Source organism: Neolamprologus multifasciatus, chromosome 19 (assembly GCF_963576455.1).
Source record: "Neolamprologus multifasciatus chromosome 19, fNeoMul1.2, whole genome shotgun sequence".
NCBI classification, from domain to species: Eukaryota; Metazoa; Chordata; class Actinopteri; order Cichliformes; family Cichlidae; genus Neolamprologus; species Neolamprologus multifasciatus.
In genome coordinates this window covers 23,474,999-23,492,210 of record NC_140457.1, presented here as the reverse complement: position 1 = coordinate 23,492,210, position 17,212 = coordinate 23,474,999, and the positions used below count along the sequence as shown (strand labels likewise).

At 43.0% G+C, this 17,212-nt stretch overlaps 1 protein-coding gene across 8 annotated transcripts; it reads left to right on the top strand.

Annotated features, from left to right (window-relative positions):
* Nucleotides 1-132: 132 nt before the first annotated feature.
* Nucleotides 133-16,744, top strand: jade1 (jade family PHD finger 1). 8 transcript variants are annotated; one of them, XM_085143251.1, is made up of 12 exons: nt 133-430; nt 2,280-2,362; nt 2,641-2,778; nt 3,393-3,460; nt 4,141-4,298; nt 5,583-5,767; nt 6,607-6,818; nt 7,283-7,450; nt 7,696-7,812; nt 8,837-9,430; nt 12,068-12,185; nt 12,875-16,744. In XM_085143251.1, the coding sequence occupies exons 2-12, from the start codon at nt 2,287-2,289 to the stop codon at nt 13,918-13,920; spliced, it is 2,880 nt and encodes a 959-aa protein (XP_084999377.1). In that variant the 5' UTR covers nt 133-430; nt 2,280-2,286; the 3' UTR covers nt 13,921-16,744. The 8 variants fall into 8 exon arrangements, with proteins under 8 accessions (XP_084999377.1, XP_084999373.1, XP_084999378.1 ...); XM_085143247.1 differs by lacking the exon at nt 133-430 and adding an exon at nt 437-621; XM_085143250.1 differs by lacking the exon at nt 133-430 and adding an exon at nt 628-809.
* The last annotated feature ends 468 nt before the right edge of the window (nt 16,745-17,212 follow it).

The following is a 17,212-nucleotide window of genomic DNA, read 5'->3' as shown; positions in this document are numbered from 1 at the left end:
ACTTGCAAGTTTCCTAGCTTCTGGGATAAATAATCAGATATTATCAAACTGCCTTCATAAATGAGCTGATACAGTATGTTGTAAATAATATCGAAGAGCACAGAAAGAAACACAAAAAGGGGCGTATCAGTAAAGAAAGGGTCCATAGTGATTATATTTATCTAGGAAACCTTTACGAAGGGAAGAAAATGTGTCCTTTTCTCACTAAATGTTTGTTTTTATGTTGCTGATGGTCTGTCCCTGTAGTGTGTGGTGTCCTTGACAGAAAGCAGAGACTTTGTTGTCAGTAGAAACCCTCCGTCGTACACACTTGGGAAAGAATTATGCACACATTATTATGGTTTGTTGACACTCAAACTGGCAACCGGGCAACGTGGGTTGTTACCGAGGCTGTGGAAACTTCTTGTTTTTTCCTGCAGTGATCTGTCGGGTTAGTGCTACCAGTTTCGGTTTTGCTGCCCTCTAGCGGCCGATGCACATAGCTGCGTGTGTGCAGAGTAATCTCCTCCCCAGCCGCCACTGTGTTTGTGTATGTGGAATGCGGGTCAAGCGGAACTCAAGGCAAAAACTGCGCTTCGCTTCAAACTCAAAACAGCGGCTCGCATCGGCCTGACGTGCTCTGTACGTACTATGCAATTTATTTAAACTCTACGCTGTTTTAATTCAGGTGCATATGTACCAGAATTATTTTATCTAGACATTTGAGCGAGTTTATATTTCTACTATGGACGTACTAGCAGTCCGCTAGGAAAACGCGACATCGTCATTTAAAATGGCGCCAAAGATTAACCTCAACCAGTGGACCGCTGGTAAACCTACCACACTGTGCCCTGCTGGTTAGCTGCATAGTAGCGAAAAGGCAGTGTTGTATTAACGTTGAGTTTAAATTCACGTGTTCTTTTTGATTTGGTGTAGTTTGTTTTGCACAAGAATTGACCCCTAACCTTTGACAGCGCGCTGTCTGTGCCGTGGGATTTAGTGAGTGGCACCGTAGAACCCTGTGTTATGTTAGCAACATCGGCTAATAATGCTAAACACAATCTACATTACGTGTAGCCTCCAGCTAACTAGTTAGCCGGTGTGCTAACCAACAACGTCAGCGAAACATAAGGTGTACAATGACTTTAGACAACAAAATTAAATATTTGTGATACGAATTAGCCTCCATATGTTCTGTTTATTAAATTAACTTATTTGTATATAGCGAATGTTGTTGCTAGCTTAAAAAAAAATATAAACATGCCAATTTGAGGCGCCGGTTAGGGATGGGCCCTTATGTTACATAACGGAAATGGGAGATTAGCAACCAGGCTAACATTAGCCATGTAGAGTTGCAATGTGACTTAAAAAATGCAACGCTCCGTGGTCTGTTTAGAACTTGCATCCGCATCCTTATAACACAAGGCTGCCAGAATAGCACCGGGGAGCAGTTGTTTTGAACAGCTGGTGGCTTGAGCTAGTTTCTCGTAATTTAGCTCGTACTTTCTGCAGCCTGCTTGCTGGAAGGAGGGGCGTCGCACAGACCCTGGCTAGCCTGCTTTTAGCCTAGCCAGCTAAATTAGGGTTAGCACCTTTCTCCCTATGCGGGTTGGCGGCGGATTCCGAGAAATTTCCTCCTGTGCTCTTGGGAGTTGAGACTCCGTGCACGGGCAGCCTGATCTTATAACAGTGTTGCTTCCTGTCAGTGCAGCATGCGGTAACTTCTTCTCGAGCAGTGACTGGTGCGTGTGTGTTTACACAGCCTTGTTGGCTGATCAGGACGGAAACCGGTGAGATAGTGACAACTTATTGGACTGTTGTTGTGCTTCGTTCTCATATGGTAGAAGTGATAATTTAGCACTAGCATGGCGGTGATGTAAATATTGATTGATCCACTTTTGCTCTCTCTCTCTCTCTCCCCCCCCCCCCCCCTACTGTTGGGAACATATTACACCACAACATGATCGTTTTCCCAGATTTTGCATAATCAATACATCATACCACTGTGTTTAGCTGCAGTGAATCGCAGCTAATTGATAATACCCAGAAGAATATTTTTGGTCAACATGTTTACTTTTGGTAATGGTGTAACTGAGCATCATTTGGTTACAGCATTGTGCAAAGCTACACAATGCTGTAACAATGCTACAAGTAGCATTTACTAACTGACTCGACTTTCTTTGTGTGAGGGTTTTTAAGGCAGCCTATTAATCTTACTGCCAAATCTTTTCCACAGTTGTTTATCGTGTACCTTTTCATCCTCCCATTCTGTATCTCCACCTCATTTCTTGTTTGTGAAGTGCCCTTATGCCGGAGCTCCGCAGACAGGTGACAATGAAGAGAAGCAGACACCCCAGCAGCAGCGATGACTCGGACAATGGAAGTAAGCAAAAATATTGTCTCTGCTGACTCATTCATACCAAGTCCACATATAGATGGGAACAAGGGCTGGCACAACCCTGCCAGCACAAGTGCCAAGCACCGAGATAAGTTCAGACAAAGCGAATGACTTCATGAGGTTTGGCTATTTTTAGAAGTAAAAGTAAAGTCTTTTGACAGCTTCCTTGATAACCATGACACTTTTGCTTTGCAGTTAGACTTGAAAATGTATCTCTAATGTTGTTGGTGTCAGTGTGAGTAAGTCTGTACTTCCATGTTCAGGAAAGAAGAAAAGAAAGAGAAACAAGTGCAGTAGATGGACAAACATAAAGGAAAAGCAAAAGAAGTCCTGTAGTCCGAGAAACAGGAGACAGAGTAGGGACAGGAGGCATGTTTGGACCTTTAAAGACATCCTGGCAGGTCAGGCAGATGGTCTCAAATCTGGGAACAGCTTGCAGTTGTTGGTTTCCCTCAGAGGTCGGACTTTTACCACATTGTTTAAAATGCTGCCCGGAGCTGTAAATTACAGAAAGCAAAGTACATGCTTCATTATGACTGAGCATTCGTATCATTTTGCCATCTCTTATAAAAACAAGCCCCAAGCGCTTACTGGAAATTGCTTTTAGCCTGGTCTGTTTTAGGGTTTTATGAGACAGACAAGTTTAATATTTAATGCCATAAAGCACACCACACTGATCAAGCACTTTTTATTGTGGTTCTTGCACTTGATTAAAAAATCAGAACCAAAAAAAAAAACATTTTGATTCTTCTTTTTGTCATCAATTTTATACCTGGCCCAAAGTCAAATTGGCGACTCTAGCTGATAAAATGAAATTGAAAACAGAAAATGTCAGTTGCCCCAGTTTGACTATCCAAATGAGCCACACTTGCGTTTCTCTCAAGTTTCCCCTCGCTGGGGAAATCCAGACATATTTAATGGTATGAAGTTGTTTATTAGAAAATCACCAGACTTGGGCTGATGCTCAAAGAAGAAATGTGGGTCTGTACAACAGTTTGTGGCGTTTCTGTTTCAGGTAATTCCACCTGCTGGTCCCAGCATTCATCGCAGCACAGGAGATGGACTGGGCAGAAACCCTCTGAGGTACGCATTTGGTCTCAAACTATTTATTGTGGTTTTTAAAAGGTTGCTGTAAAACTTGAAATGTGTAGATTATAATTAATGGCCCTTCTTTTTTGTCAGTCTTGTACTCTGAGACTTTATATTTTAACTAAAGATGTGTATATGTGGCTGACAAATGAATGTGAAAATGAAGGGACCAGCTGGAAGCACATCTGTAAAATAAATGTTTATGTGGTTGTTTATACATGTAAGAAAAGACGTGCTATCTTGGACCCACACTCGATAGTGTGTCCTTGAGATGAAAGCACGCTTGCTGTTATCTACTGTACAGTCTGTGGACTTGGTCCCTGCAGTCCACTGTGTCCTCCCTTTCACTAGAGAGCCAATCAAATTAAAGCAAAACAATGACTTGAGCCAATGCAGGATCCTAATTTGCTGTCTTTAGCTGTGAGGGTCAATGTGGTCGATTATTTTTCCCTTTCTTTTTTTTTTTTTAACCTGTTCAAACAGTGATATACGTTTTCATACATTCTATATTTATTTATCAGTTGCTTTGCAAAAATGTAATTTAGCGAACCTTCAGCTTTCTTCTTTAAGCTGATTGAAGTTCTTGACGCTGTTGCAGAGACGAGCTTTGTTTTGCAGCAGTTTTCTCTGAAATCTCATTATACACTTAGCAATGTTCATGTTATGTGCTGCAGGTTTTCAGGACAGACCTGATCACGGCCATGAAAGTGCACGACTCATATCAGCTGAACACCGAGGACTACTACGTCCTAGCTGACCCATGGAGGCAGGAGTGGGAGAAGGGTGTCCAGGTCCCCGTCAGCCCCCACTCCATCCCACAGCCTGTTGTGAGGTAGGAAATAAAAGTAACACATTCAATCTCACTCATAGTTCACTTCAGTGAATAAGAGGCAGCGTAGCTGACGGAGACTTTGACACTTCTAGGCCTTTCCCACTTGTTCCCACTTGGGTTGGCTCGACTTGCCTCGGTTTTTATGGTTTTCGATTAGGTGGTAGAACCTGAAACCGGGTACTTAAAAAAAAATGTTTTAAATACCTACTCGACTGGGCTTCTGAGCAGTGCAAAAACGTGTCAACTGGCTAGTCAGTGGCGTAACTCAATGAGTCATGAGAGCACGCCTTTACGAAAATCAAAACTGCCATTTTTGAAACCGAGCAACAAATGAAATGGCTACACAAAAAACCCACAGTGGTCCCAGAGTGACAAAAAGCTATACACCGAGCAGCAGGTATGCCATCGCCTTGACGTTCTCCATTGCTGTGGTGTTTGTGCGACGTACAATGAAGTCACGAGACCACGTTGCTATAACAACCCAGCATTAGGTGGTACTCGGCTGTAACGGAAAACGTCTGAAACCGAGTCGAGTCGAGCTGAGGCTCCAAGTGATTTAGCACAGCCTGTGTAGAGGTAGATCAAAATATCAAGCTGATGGTGCTAAAATATCTTGGAAACCTGTATTGTTTTATCTGTCGACCACTGAGTGCTGAAGGGTTTTTGTGGTTCAGAATTTGCCTTTAGGGGATGTCAGTGAGCAAACACAGTCCGTGTATGATAGAGGCAGTGAGTCTGTATCATCCTGCCTAACAGACATTGATGCATTTCAAGAAAATATGAGTAAACGAAACCCTTATTAACAAAACATTTTTAGAATGCTGGTGAGTTTCTGGTTAAAGCCTCTTTGAGGGGACACCAGAAATCCCGCCGTGCAGGAAATACCCTTCTAATAAAATTACAGCAGAGAAATGTTACAGTGTTACTAATTTAATAACAGTGTTTCCATTCATTTGTATGACCATGAAAGATAATCTGACTTTTACCATCCTGTCTACTGTTCATCAGTATCAGAATTGTAAATATTACATGTTTTATAAATTTGAGGGCTGTTTAAGTGCATTTCAGGAAATCGCATCCTTTTTGAAAGTGTCATTGAAAAGAAAAGTCCTTGAATGCCTTAAAAGGTCCAGAGGTGTTTTTGGGTAGGCTAGGAGTTACTGTAAAGCCTGCCGTACATGTTAGACCACCAGTTGTTGGTTAATGATGTATAGTTCGATTAAACATGTTACCACATTGTACTGCATGTGCACGATAGTGAATGTGAAGTTCTCGGTTGTGCAGGGTGCTGTCCGAGAAAGGAAAGGAGACGATGTTTGGTAGACCAAAGAAGTTGATCCGGACATCAGGCACAGAAGCGCTCGGCTACGTGGACATCCGCACGCTGGCGGAGGGGATGTGTCGCTACGACCTGAACGAGGAAGACGCGGCCTGGCTGCAGGTCATAAATGAAGAGTTTACAGAGATGGGTGAGTCACTGAGTACATATTTGTTCTGTAGCTGCTTGTTTGATGGTTAAATCTGTAAGTTATTTTTAGGCTCAGGAGCTGAATATAGTTTTGTTTTTGTTTTTTCTTGTATCAAATGTATCAAATGAAATGAAACGGAGCAGATGAAAGCGTTTTAAAGCTGTGTCCACAGCTGCAAGGTCGGAGATGTTGACATCAAGCTTTACACTCTGTCAGCCTGCTTGTTTGCCATCAGTATTCAGTGAAGTTCATTGAAAGATTACTATTATTATGTATGTATTTATTATAAATCCTTGTTGTATAAACAGACGTGCAGTACAGGTTTGCAGTCACAAAGCTATTTTCTTCAGAAGGAGCGTGAGCTGAGAGACGCATCCTCATAACTTCTCGTGTGCTCCTTCAGCTGCAAGCTGTGTTTATACTCAGACTTGGTTTTTGGGTCCAGTTTGTATTTTGAGTAAAGAGTCCGGCTTTATTTTAGGTTTCTTGTGTTACTGCGCTGCTGTTTCCAGTTTCTTTTTGATAACTCTCAGTGTTGTATGTGTTATTGAGCACTTTGTGTCTTCTGTCTGCTTTTAGATGGATGGAAAATGTAGGTGTAATTACAAATTAAAAGCCAAACAAAAAGGGCATTTACTCTGCCCACAGAGAAATATTGATGCTTAAATTGTAGTGAAACTGAAGATGATAAAACCCAGACTCTCCAGCAGGAGGCAGATTTATTTGTTATCGCTGCAGTCTGATCATATTGTCTAACCAAAAGTGTAAGAGAGCATCAACAAATAAGGTAACTTTATAATAGATCAGGACATCTTTATTCATGTATATTTTTTCCCCAGCTATTCCGCCACTGGATGAAATCACCATGGAGCGTGTGATGGAAGAGTTTGAGCGCTGCTGCCACGAAAACATGACGCACGCCATGGAGACCGAGGAGGGGTTAGGCATCGAGTATGATGAGGATGTGGTGTGCGATGTTTGCCAGTCACCTGACGGGGAGGACAACAACGAGATGGTGTTCTGTGACAAGTGCAACATCTGCGTTCACCAGGTCAGCCATCATCTCCCTTTAAAATGAGAAAAAAACACAGCAGAGGACAAATCTGTCATCAGCCACAGAATATTGTTCTAAATTTGTTAACGTGTGATATGAAGTCAAATCTTTTGTCAGTTTTAAACTTTTCCCTGTCTAGTAAAAATATATGAAGTCACTCCCATTGAATAAACTGGCTGTGTAATGCGTCAACACAGTTATTTAGCTTTTTGTACATGAAAGGACTCAAAATAAAATTCTTCTAGTTTTAATGTTTCCTGTAGGGGAAAAATGGATTTTGTTAACTTGTTCAAAGAAAAAAGAAAGTTGCAAGACTTTAGAGATTCGTCTCACTGAGGCAAAAAAAAGCGACTTGTCTTACATTTTAGGTTTGCTTTTCATGTGACACACCTACTTCCTGTCTGCGTCGTCATTTCTGCTTGCTTTCTGGAAACTGAGCCGCTGTTTGGGTTTCTTTTCAGGCGTGTTACGGCATCCAGAAAGTCCCTAAGGGCAGCTGGTTGTGTCGGATCTGTGCCCTCGGCATCCTGCCAAAGTGCCAGTTGTGTCCCAAAAAGGGCGGAGCCATGAAGCCCACCCGAAGTGGAACTAAGTGGGTCCACGTCAGCTGTGCCTTGTGGATTCCAGAGGTGAAGATCAGTCACAATTTCTGTTTTTTAATCAAATTGTCATTGTGGGACTCTAGTAGCCGCCACTCTTCTTCTGATTGGCTGCTGGTTTTGATCCCACTTGTTTAAAATGTTGGTAACCATTTTGACACACATGGCAGTGACACTGTGTCTAAGACCACCACATGTACTTGCATTTGTCAACACCATGTGCGCTGACGTTTGAGCAACTCGTGTCCTCTTTGTGTGTTAAATCCTCTGTGCAGGTGAGCATTGGGAATCCAGAGAAGATGGAGCCGATCACCAATGTGTCCCATATTCCCAGCAACAGATGGGCTCTGATCTGCTGCCTCTGCAAAGAGAAGACTGGCGCATGCATTCAGGTTATTAACGTTACACGGTTCTTTTAATGTGAAAAGCTCATCCAGCACGTGTCAGTAACTCAGACTACGGAAGGAGATTTCCACAGTGTGGGCATTATTGATCCACACCGGGTGAAAGGATGCGTCAGTGTTCTTCAGTTTACATGTACTGGAAATCAAGGCAGTGACTTCACACCTCAGCAGGGTGGAGGAGTAAAGGGACAGCAGATCACCCAGCAGTGAAATGTTTTAGTGTGCGGTTTTAGATTTTGTGTTAAACATGTTAAATTCACAACAGTAACAACATAAAAGTAAGACAGGAAGACAATTTGACACACAGCAGATCTGGACTGAGTGATATGGAGAAAGAAATGATCTCTGTGTATATTTAGGCTGAATGTTGGTGCGTGATATATGTGTTGGTAGTGTGAGATATCAGCGTTGTGTGGATGGGCATCCGCCCTAAAAACTGTGCCAAATCAAATATGCGGATCCACCCGCTGTGGCAACCCCCTTAGGAAATACGAGGGCAGCTGAAAGTACATCACACTGTGAGATAGCACAATCATCAAAATTCTTTCTGATACAATTTTCAGAAACCTTAGTGATGTCATTCATGACATTTTGATATGTTTGACTGTTTTCACTTCTTATTAAGCTGAAGTTAGTTCTGTTTCTTTGAAGTGGGTTTGTATGAGAGCCTGAGTCACAGCAAGTAGAGGGCTGGAGTGTTACTTTGGTATTTGATTGGTTTATTTTGATCAATTAAATACCTGTATGTTGTTTTTGCTGCCCCCAAATGGCAAAATACAGAATTGCAGGTTTAAAGAAGAACTAGAGAAGAAATTTAATGTTTCTGATGCTAGAGATTCTTTTTGGTTTGTGTCTCAGGCTGTGCTTTGGTGAATTTGAGCATTTCAGTTTTGGCATTTTTAAGTAATACGTTTTTTTTGTTTGTTTTTATTTAATTATATATTATATTTCCTGTAGGAATGGGGGACAAAAAAACTAATTCTAGTAAACATTTTTCTGTTTGTTTCTTTAGTGTTCAGCAAAAAATTGCCGGACTGCCTTCCACGTGACATGCGGCCTCCACGCCAACCTTGAAATGAACACTATCCTCACAGATGACGATGAGGTCAAGTTCAAGTCTTACTGCCCCAAACATTCTGGGCTTGAGGGTGACGAGTCCAGGGACCGCGACTCGGGTGACGAGGAGAAGGAGAGTGCCAGAGACAAGAAGGGCAGGAGGAGAGTGAAGGTGTTAGAGGAGGAAGATGCTGCCTCCCCCTCTTCATCTTCCTGTGTGGCCCCTCAGCTCATCGATAGAGCACTGACCAACCCAGAGGCACTCAGCAAGGAAGAGAAGAGAGTCAACCTCCGCAAACTGAAGCTGCAAGAGATGGAGGAAGAGTTCTACCAGTTTGTAGACGTGGAGGAGGTAACTAGTAACTTGAAGCTGGTGCCTGAGGTGGTGGACTTTCTCTATCAGTACTGGAAACTGAAACGCAAAGCCAACTTCAACCAGCCGCTTCTCACGCCCAAAAAAGACGAAGAGGAGAGCCTGGCACGGCGCGAGCAGGAGGTGCTGCTGCGCCGCCTGCAGCTCTTCACACACCTCCGACAAGATCTGGAGCGGGTAGGTTTTGACTCCACCTGCAGCAGGACTGACAGGCGCTAAGACAACTGCGGAGGCAAGAAGAGAAATGTTATGAAGAGCAGGGGATGACGAGAGAAACGCTTAAAGGCAGTTCAATAAATTCTCAGTGCAACATAAAAGTCTGCTGCTTATAGAGGAGAGGAGGGCTGCTGGTCATTTATTCATTTAAAAACCAAAACAAACAGGCTTGATAAAGTCCACAGAGGGCCTTTCAGTAGTACAGCAGACATAACTGCTTGTATAGGTACATTTATTCTAACATAACCAAAAAGCTGGACAAAACTCAAAAGATGATTGATGTTATATAGAATGGACCTTTGGCACTGTGAGCCAGCTCTGTGGTAAAAAACATGGAACAACAATCTTTACCATGCGCTGCATGAAACTACACGATCACTGGCGGTTTATAATACTTCTTCAATATCTAATCAGCAGGTTTGCCTACTGACTGTGATCCACAGTATTGCTGTATGAGGCTTTAAATGAAAGAATGTGCTCTCGGTGCTGAGTTTGGTTGTGAGAGCTGCCATCTTTGCCACGTTTGGTGGTGAAATATTCCAGCCCTAAATCGACCTGCTGCAGGTCTCCAAACATTGAAGCATTAATTTTTAGAAAACCAAATACAATCACTAAGCTGATGGATGTAATTATCCTGCTGTATTTCAAATCCAGCCTGACAGAGTAAGTCACACTAAAGAGTAAAAACAAACAGTTCAAGTGTCATGACTTAAAATAGTTTATCTTCAGTTGCTCTGCTGATATCTGTCCTCTTATATTTTCTAAACACAGCAGGCTAAATCCTTCTCACCCTCTTGCCCTCTGCTGTTGAGACTTTTGGAGTGGCTAGTGTTACATTAGCCCAGCCAGTAGTGCTGAGCCTAAAAACTGTCCTGGTAGACACACACAAGCTGGTTGCTGTTTGACCTTGAAACAAAGACAAGTTTAAGTGAGACATTCAAGACGTTTATGCTCTCTGTGGACCAGGTGAGACATTAGTACTTTTCTGCAGGGGTACTCCGTTGTGTCAGGGAAAGGAAAGCTGGTTATGGCTCCAGTGTTTATGTTGACAGTCTGTCTGGTTAGTTAGCTGTGTGCTGTGAGGTTGATCCCAGATTACATTATCACGAACACAAAACATCTGGTTCAACACATCTTAGGTTACGTTACAAATACCAGCGTCTCTGTTACAGAGTGCTGTGGATGAGTCACTCTGTCGGGAAACCTGTTCACACAAATGACCAGGTTGACGTCTCCGTCTAAAATGATAAAGTATATTTAACTGGTTAATCCCATCATTCTAAAACAGATTAAAAATATATTTTGTGTTACTGTCACTAGGGCTGCACGATTTTGCATAAAATGAGAATCACGATTTTTTTTTTGCTTAGAATTGAGATCACGATTCTCTCACGATTTTCTTTTCCAGTATAAATATTTATTGCACTTATTAACTGCACATCAACTTCGTAACAGTTGAGACTGAACATAAAAACAACAAATGTCTCACGTTTTGTGGTTGCCGCAAAATGTTGTACTGCTTGTAATTCCGTCTCCACCGTTGCTCGACACTGCGTGTATAGAGCAGGTAGTGCAACATTTTTAAAATAGTTGCGGGACGGCACTGTGTAGCGTTTGTCTAGGATGTTGATCATTTCCCTAAATCCCTCGTTTTGCACAGTGTTGATGGAGCCATATCTTTGGTCAGGTGATAATCAATAGCCTCCGTAATTTCTTTGTGCCTGCGGGAGGTCGACGGGTATGGGGAAGCGCTGTATAAGGTTCCCGTTATTGATGTTTGGGTGGTTGACAGGGACGGATTTTCTCCTGTCACTTTCTTGCCCTTTACAGCTTCGTCATATTGCACTTTATGGTGACGTTTGAGGTGGTTATACAGATTTGTAGTGTTACCTTGCGGTGCTGCTACTATGGCAAAACACAGTTTGCAAATGATTTTTTTTTTTGACTCTCATTGTCTTCTTTGAAGCCAAAAAACTTCCACACGGAGGAACGAGAACCTTTTCTTGGAAGTAATTTTACAGTGGGGTTGTCATTCTCACCGCCATCAGGAAACGTTTCCTCTGCGCTCATTGTGTTTTCTCCCCTCGGGCAGTTTCACGTGCTCTCCGTTGTTTTTTCCCTGCCAGATGGCTTCTGTATCACGTGGTATAAGGCTCCGCCCTTGTCATTTGTTGAGCGGGAAGCGCGAGCGCTTGTTTTCATGCAGATTATGTCCTGGATCAAAATGCGGTACAATCGTCATCTTTTTTTTTTCTTTTTTTTTTTTTAAATCGTTGTCATTTGGAAATGAGATCGTACATAAGTATGAATCGAGATCGCGATTTTCTAACGATTAATCGTGCAGCCCTAACTATCACATAACTTGACTGAACTTGGTCAAGTTTCCTGTTTTTGTTTTCCACTTCTTTTGTAATTGTGAAATCTTATCCAGGTTTCTGAAGTTGGGATATCAGGTTTGTTTGTAGAAATGCAGAAATGAGGCACTCGCTCACGACAATTAAGTCAGCAGAAGTGAAAAGACAGCACGAGCCGTAGTTGCAGAGTTGTAGGATGCAATCTGATAAAAGCGTGACTAAAGAAGCTGCTAATGCTCCACAGGTTCGTAACCTGACCTACATGGTGACTCGGAGAGAGAAGATGAAGCGGTCGTTGTGGAAAGTCCAGGAGCAGATCTTCCAGCACCAGGTCCGACTGCTTGACCACGAGCTGCTCAGCGGTGAGTCCATGAGATGAACAAAGTGTAATAGGTTTGCATGTGGTAGCTTCCACATAAACTTTGCATTCATGTTAGTAAACCTAGCTAGTAGACGGTGTGTCCCATCAGCTTTCTCGGGTCTGCAGGTGAGAAAGCTGCAGACCTAAGCTGCACCCACCTGCAGTTAGTAACGTGTTGAGATATTTTGTATTGAATGATAAAAGTGTGTTTCTGCACACATGACTTCAGATGTGGGGTTTGGTCATTTCTGTATATTTGCACCCAGCAACTATTTGCTGAGCTGATTGAAAGGCCATCAGTAGGCGACGTGTTACAGGCTACGTCAAGTAGATCTTTCTGGATTTCCTTGATGGCGTCACTGATCGCACGTGGAAACTTTAGCGAGAGAAGGGCAGAAATTAAGATGTGACTTGCACACAGGTCATGTTCCTCATCCTATTTCCAGGTCTGATTCGTGCTCAGTAATAAGTCAGCACAATGTTAAAGCTACTTCCTGTATCAAAAGACTACAAATGTTTGCTACATACTAAAAAAATTGAACTGGTGCTCGCAGCAAAGCTCTGCGTTCTGCTGTTGGCCTTTACATCAGGATAGAAATATTAGAAAAAGCAACTAATTTGGCTGGTTGATAATTACAGATAGTTACCGCTCATGTTTTAATAAACCTGTATGTTTTTTGTGTGTTTCAGGCGATCCTTCAGCAAAGGATCTGGAAAAGCTGTTCTCTCTGGGCTGGTTATCGTCTCAGGGCTCCCAGTCTAGCTCCTCCTGGAGCCCCTCTGGACTGAAGACCAAACGAAAGGAAAAAAGGAAAAGCAGCGAGAGAAAAAGCCTGCCCAACTCACCACACACTCAAAAGAAAGACAATCTGAGCAAGGCATCGGAGACGAGGGATAGCAAAAGCTCCCAGATCAAAGAGCCCGCAGCCATGGAGGCCAGAATCCAACACATCAGTCAGGAGACACCGTTTAAAAAACTCCCAAAGCCAGAGGTCATTCAGGAACCAGCCGTCGTCAAACTGCCCAAGCATGAGAGCCGGAAAGGCCCGAGAAGGGAGGCTGCGGAGCCCGAACTGGAAGCGCGACGAAAACGGGATGTTGAGCATGAGCAGGAGGAGAGGAGGAGGAAAAAGGGGAATGATTCCACAGAAAGCTTCACCAGCCAGGGGAAGAACAGGTTTGGGTCAAAGCATCTGGAGAAAACTGTGTCCATCAGACTGGTAGACATCAGAAACTCTGACTCAGACAACTACTTCATAGATGAAGGGATCAAAAGAAGCCCGGTCTCTCCGGATGTGACGAGCAACACTAAATTTAACAAAGCCAGCACGGTGTCAGACACCGCTCCCAGCGCCAAGACCAACGGCTGGCTGAGGAGAGCCTCGGCCGACAGCTCCCACGCATCTAACGGGCCCGAGGCTGCACAGCTGAGAAGCTGGGGGAAGTTCAGGATCCCAAAGAGGAGCGAGAAACCCGCAAGTATAACGGAGCAAAAGCAGGCGGAGCTACACAAGCCCCTGCTCAGGCCACTGACCAACACGCCCAAGCCGTCATACCCCAGGACCCGACTGCGCACGGGGACGGAAAACGAGGACTACACATCTGACTCCAAGGCGGGCGACGGCGAGCTGGAGCCCTGCCTGAAACGATGCCACTCACACCAGCTGAGAGGCGACTCGTCACTCAGCCGCCGCTACGTCTCTGACATCATTCGCCGGGGCGTCCTGGCGTCCTGATGACAGAACTCTTAGAAATTAAGCTGCACTGTGTTGTTCGGAGAAGAACGACAGCCGCTCTTTGTACCTTTATTTTTCTCTAAATCCTAAACAAAACAAAAAAGGCTAGAGTAAAAACAGAGCTGATATTTATTTTTTATTTGTAACATATGTAAAACTGGGAAATATTTTATTTTATTTTGTGCTAGTTCTTTTTTTTTTTCCTTTCCTCAGAATAGAAAGATGTCAAGTTGCCACTTAATCGCTCGCTCAGATATAAACAAGCAATAGCATCAAAGTTGGGATTGTTGCTTGGGACCATAAGCTTGCTATGTCTTTTCTTTTCGTCTCTAGTATTAAACTCGGCCATGAGTCAGTTGCACTTAGTGGAAGAATCAGAAGCAGGTAATCCTCAGTCATACTGTCAGTGATCAGGACTGCGTAGGTCTTCTTTTTAATTAATCAGGCTTCATCGGACCTCGACCGCTTCGAAGAGGAGGTCAAACTGCCCTTTTAATGCTGTTTAAACGGAGTACTTCTTCAGTCTGTGGTTGTCCTACGCAATGACGCCGGGCGGGGGTGGGGGTGGGTTGGCAAACTGAAACAGGAATTCAGAATGATGTTTTACTCGTCATCAGCACTTAAGTGTAATTTGAACTGCGATCGTATCCATCACGTGCCTAACTTTTATTTGAAGCGTTTGCACTACGAGAGGACGGCACAGGTGTGAGTAGAGTTATTTTTACACTGAATAATTAAAACAAACAAAAAAAGAAAGCGTTTTGTACCCTTGGCCGCTGCTGTACTACTGTTATGCAAAATATTATTTTTTTGTTGTTGTCTTAAAGAGGAATAAAAACTCTGCTGGACTGAAAAATGGTTTCTGTGTCTCATTGATGAGTTGTAGAGATACAGTAACTGATCAGTCATTCAAGGTATATGTTAAAATGCTCTCATCTTGAAGATCTCCTTATAAAATAAAATACATTAACTTTTTTTCTGGTGTGAGTAGTTGGTTCATGTGTGAAGAGGACCTGCGTGCATGTCTGACTCCATGAGGGCCTGTTGCCCTGCAGAGGGACTTCTACTCACTTTGCAGCTTGACTGAGAACATCAGGAGTGCCAGGTCCACTTATGGGTGCCCTGAATGCAGGTTACAGGTGTGGAAGTGTCTGTAGACACTGGCAAATGTTAGGTTGCCTTCAAACGTCCTCCAGTGTGACTGGTCAGAGCTGGTTTTAGGAGGATGTCCTTGTAGGGTCACACAGAACTCTGTGTGGTACAGCTCAGACTCTACAGGTCTCAGCATGTTAAATGTTAACGTTTATGACAATACCGTTAAAGACTGAGGGCTGCTGAGCTTTATGTTTGCAAAGCTGCATCTAACACACCACGAGACTTCTGGAACAACGTTCCCTGAACAGGTGACCAAAGAGATGTTCGGTAATGAGTCAGCACCACGTCTGGTGAAAACCAATCACATCCACATCAGCACAAACACGTCATGATGGCTGTTGAGGGAGATGTGACGATTAGGATCTTAGAGCTGTGCATAACCTCAGTGAACTGAAGCAAGAGTGGGCCAAAAATTCCCCCACAATGATGTGAGAAACTGACAAAGTCACTGAAAAACATTATGTCAAGTTATTGCTGCTAAAGGTGCTTCATAAGTTTCAAAGTGACAAACAGCTGATTTCAAAGAGAGGCAACAAAGGCATCTCATCTTCATTTTGGTGGAGGGAGAAAACTAAGCCAGTAATCAGATTACTTCTCATCTCTTGGTCCACAGACTACAGTGGAGTTCAGTGTGGTTCTGTGAATGAAGGTCAACATGGTCCGTGTAGAGTCATCAGAGGCTTGTTAATGCAAATCATCTTGCAGCACTGGGATGTAGCATTGTAATACCTGGATGTTGTTGCCGTCCCAAGATTCTTTTCTCCTCACTATCCCTCACCCGATTCACGTTTGCCCTTAATCGCATTCACCTGTCACATAAGGACTGCACTTACTCTTTTCACTCCCACATGGGGCGACAGCTGAGAGTTAGCAGCCCACGTGTGTCCTTTACAGCAACAGATGACTGTTCATTCACATTCTGACTGGATGAGCCCATGATGATAATCTCAAAATTCCTTTGAACCTCCTCGTTAACACCGGACACTGTGGAAATTTGACTCATCTCGTTGGCAGCTTAAAAAAAAAAAAATAAATTCCATCACAACTAGAAAATTCCAAAGATGATTTATGATTTGAACGTCTTTATTAAAAACAAAACCACAACTGACTTTATGCTGTATAAAGAAAGTATTCTGGCTCCTGACTGAATTATGTGGAGGCGTGCCATCTCACACTGGTGTCTCGGTGAAAACAGACGTACATTTATTTCTCTCAGTCACACAGAAACAAAAAAGCAGACGGTGGATACATGTTCAACCACTTTTTATTGCACGATTCAGCTGACGTGAGATCCTGCACAAAAGTGTTTCAGCACTGCATCAAGGGGAAGAAAAAAAAAAGGACACAAACTTGTATATTTACAATAAATGCATCACTATTACCACTTATACATTATGTACATATTAGTCTGGTTTACTATGACAGTAGTTACAGAATGAAACCCCTACACACATTACACTTCAGCTCTACAGGGAATTACAGTGCTTTCAAAATAAAAAAGAAAAAAGGGACTGGTTGGACTACATTCACTCAATGGAACAATAAATCAAGGTTAGGATGAAGATCATTAACGTAGGAAGTCAAAAATACTCGCTGAACACTTGGACACGTCCCAGTCACATGCCCTGGGGAAAAACTTTACAAAAAAAAAAAAGTGCAGTTATTTAAACCCCCCCCCCAAAAAAAAGAGAACAGCCTCCTGGTGGATGTATACAAGTAAAATCTGCTTCTGAGTCTTTTTTAAGAGATTAAAAAAAAAAAAAAAGTTGCTGAAACAAGCGACCTGTTTGGAAGAGAGAATTTAAACAGACAAATGTGAAGTTAAAGGCACAAGAAATGTCTGCAGCCTCGTCACCGACTCAAAGAGAGCAGCAGCAGCGAGACCTAAATATGTCAAATCCGCTCAGGAAGCATAATCAGCACTTTTCAGGCAAAAACTGGCAAAAGTGTGAAGGTGTCACATGATTACAGCAACCTGATTGTGCTCTTCCCTCGACAGGTGTGTGTGCGTTTCAGAAGCAGTGGTTTCAGAGCTCTATTGTCAGACTTGGCTCAGCTCAGCACTTTAAATAAAAGAAAATCATTACATACATGAAGATACACCTGCGGGAACGCTGTTTTAACACCTTCAGGGGAA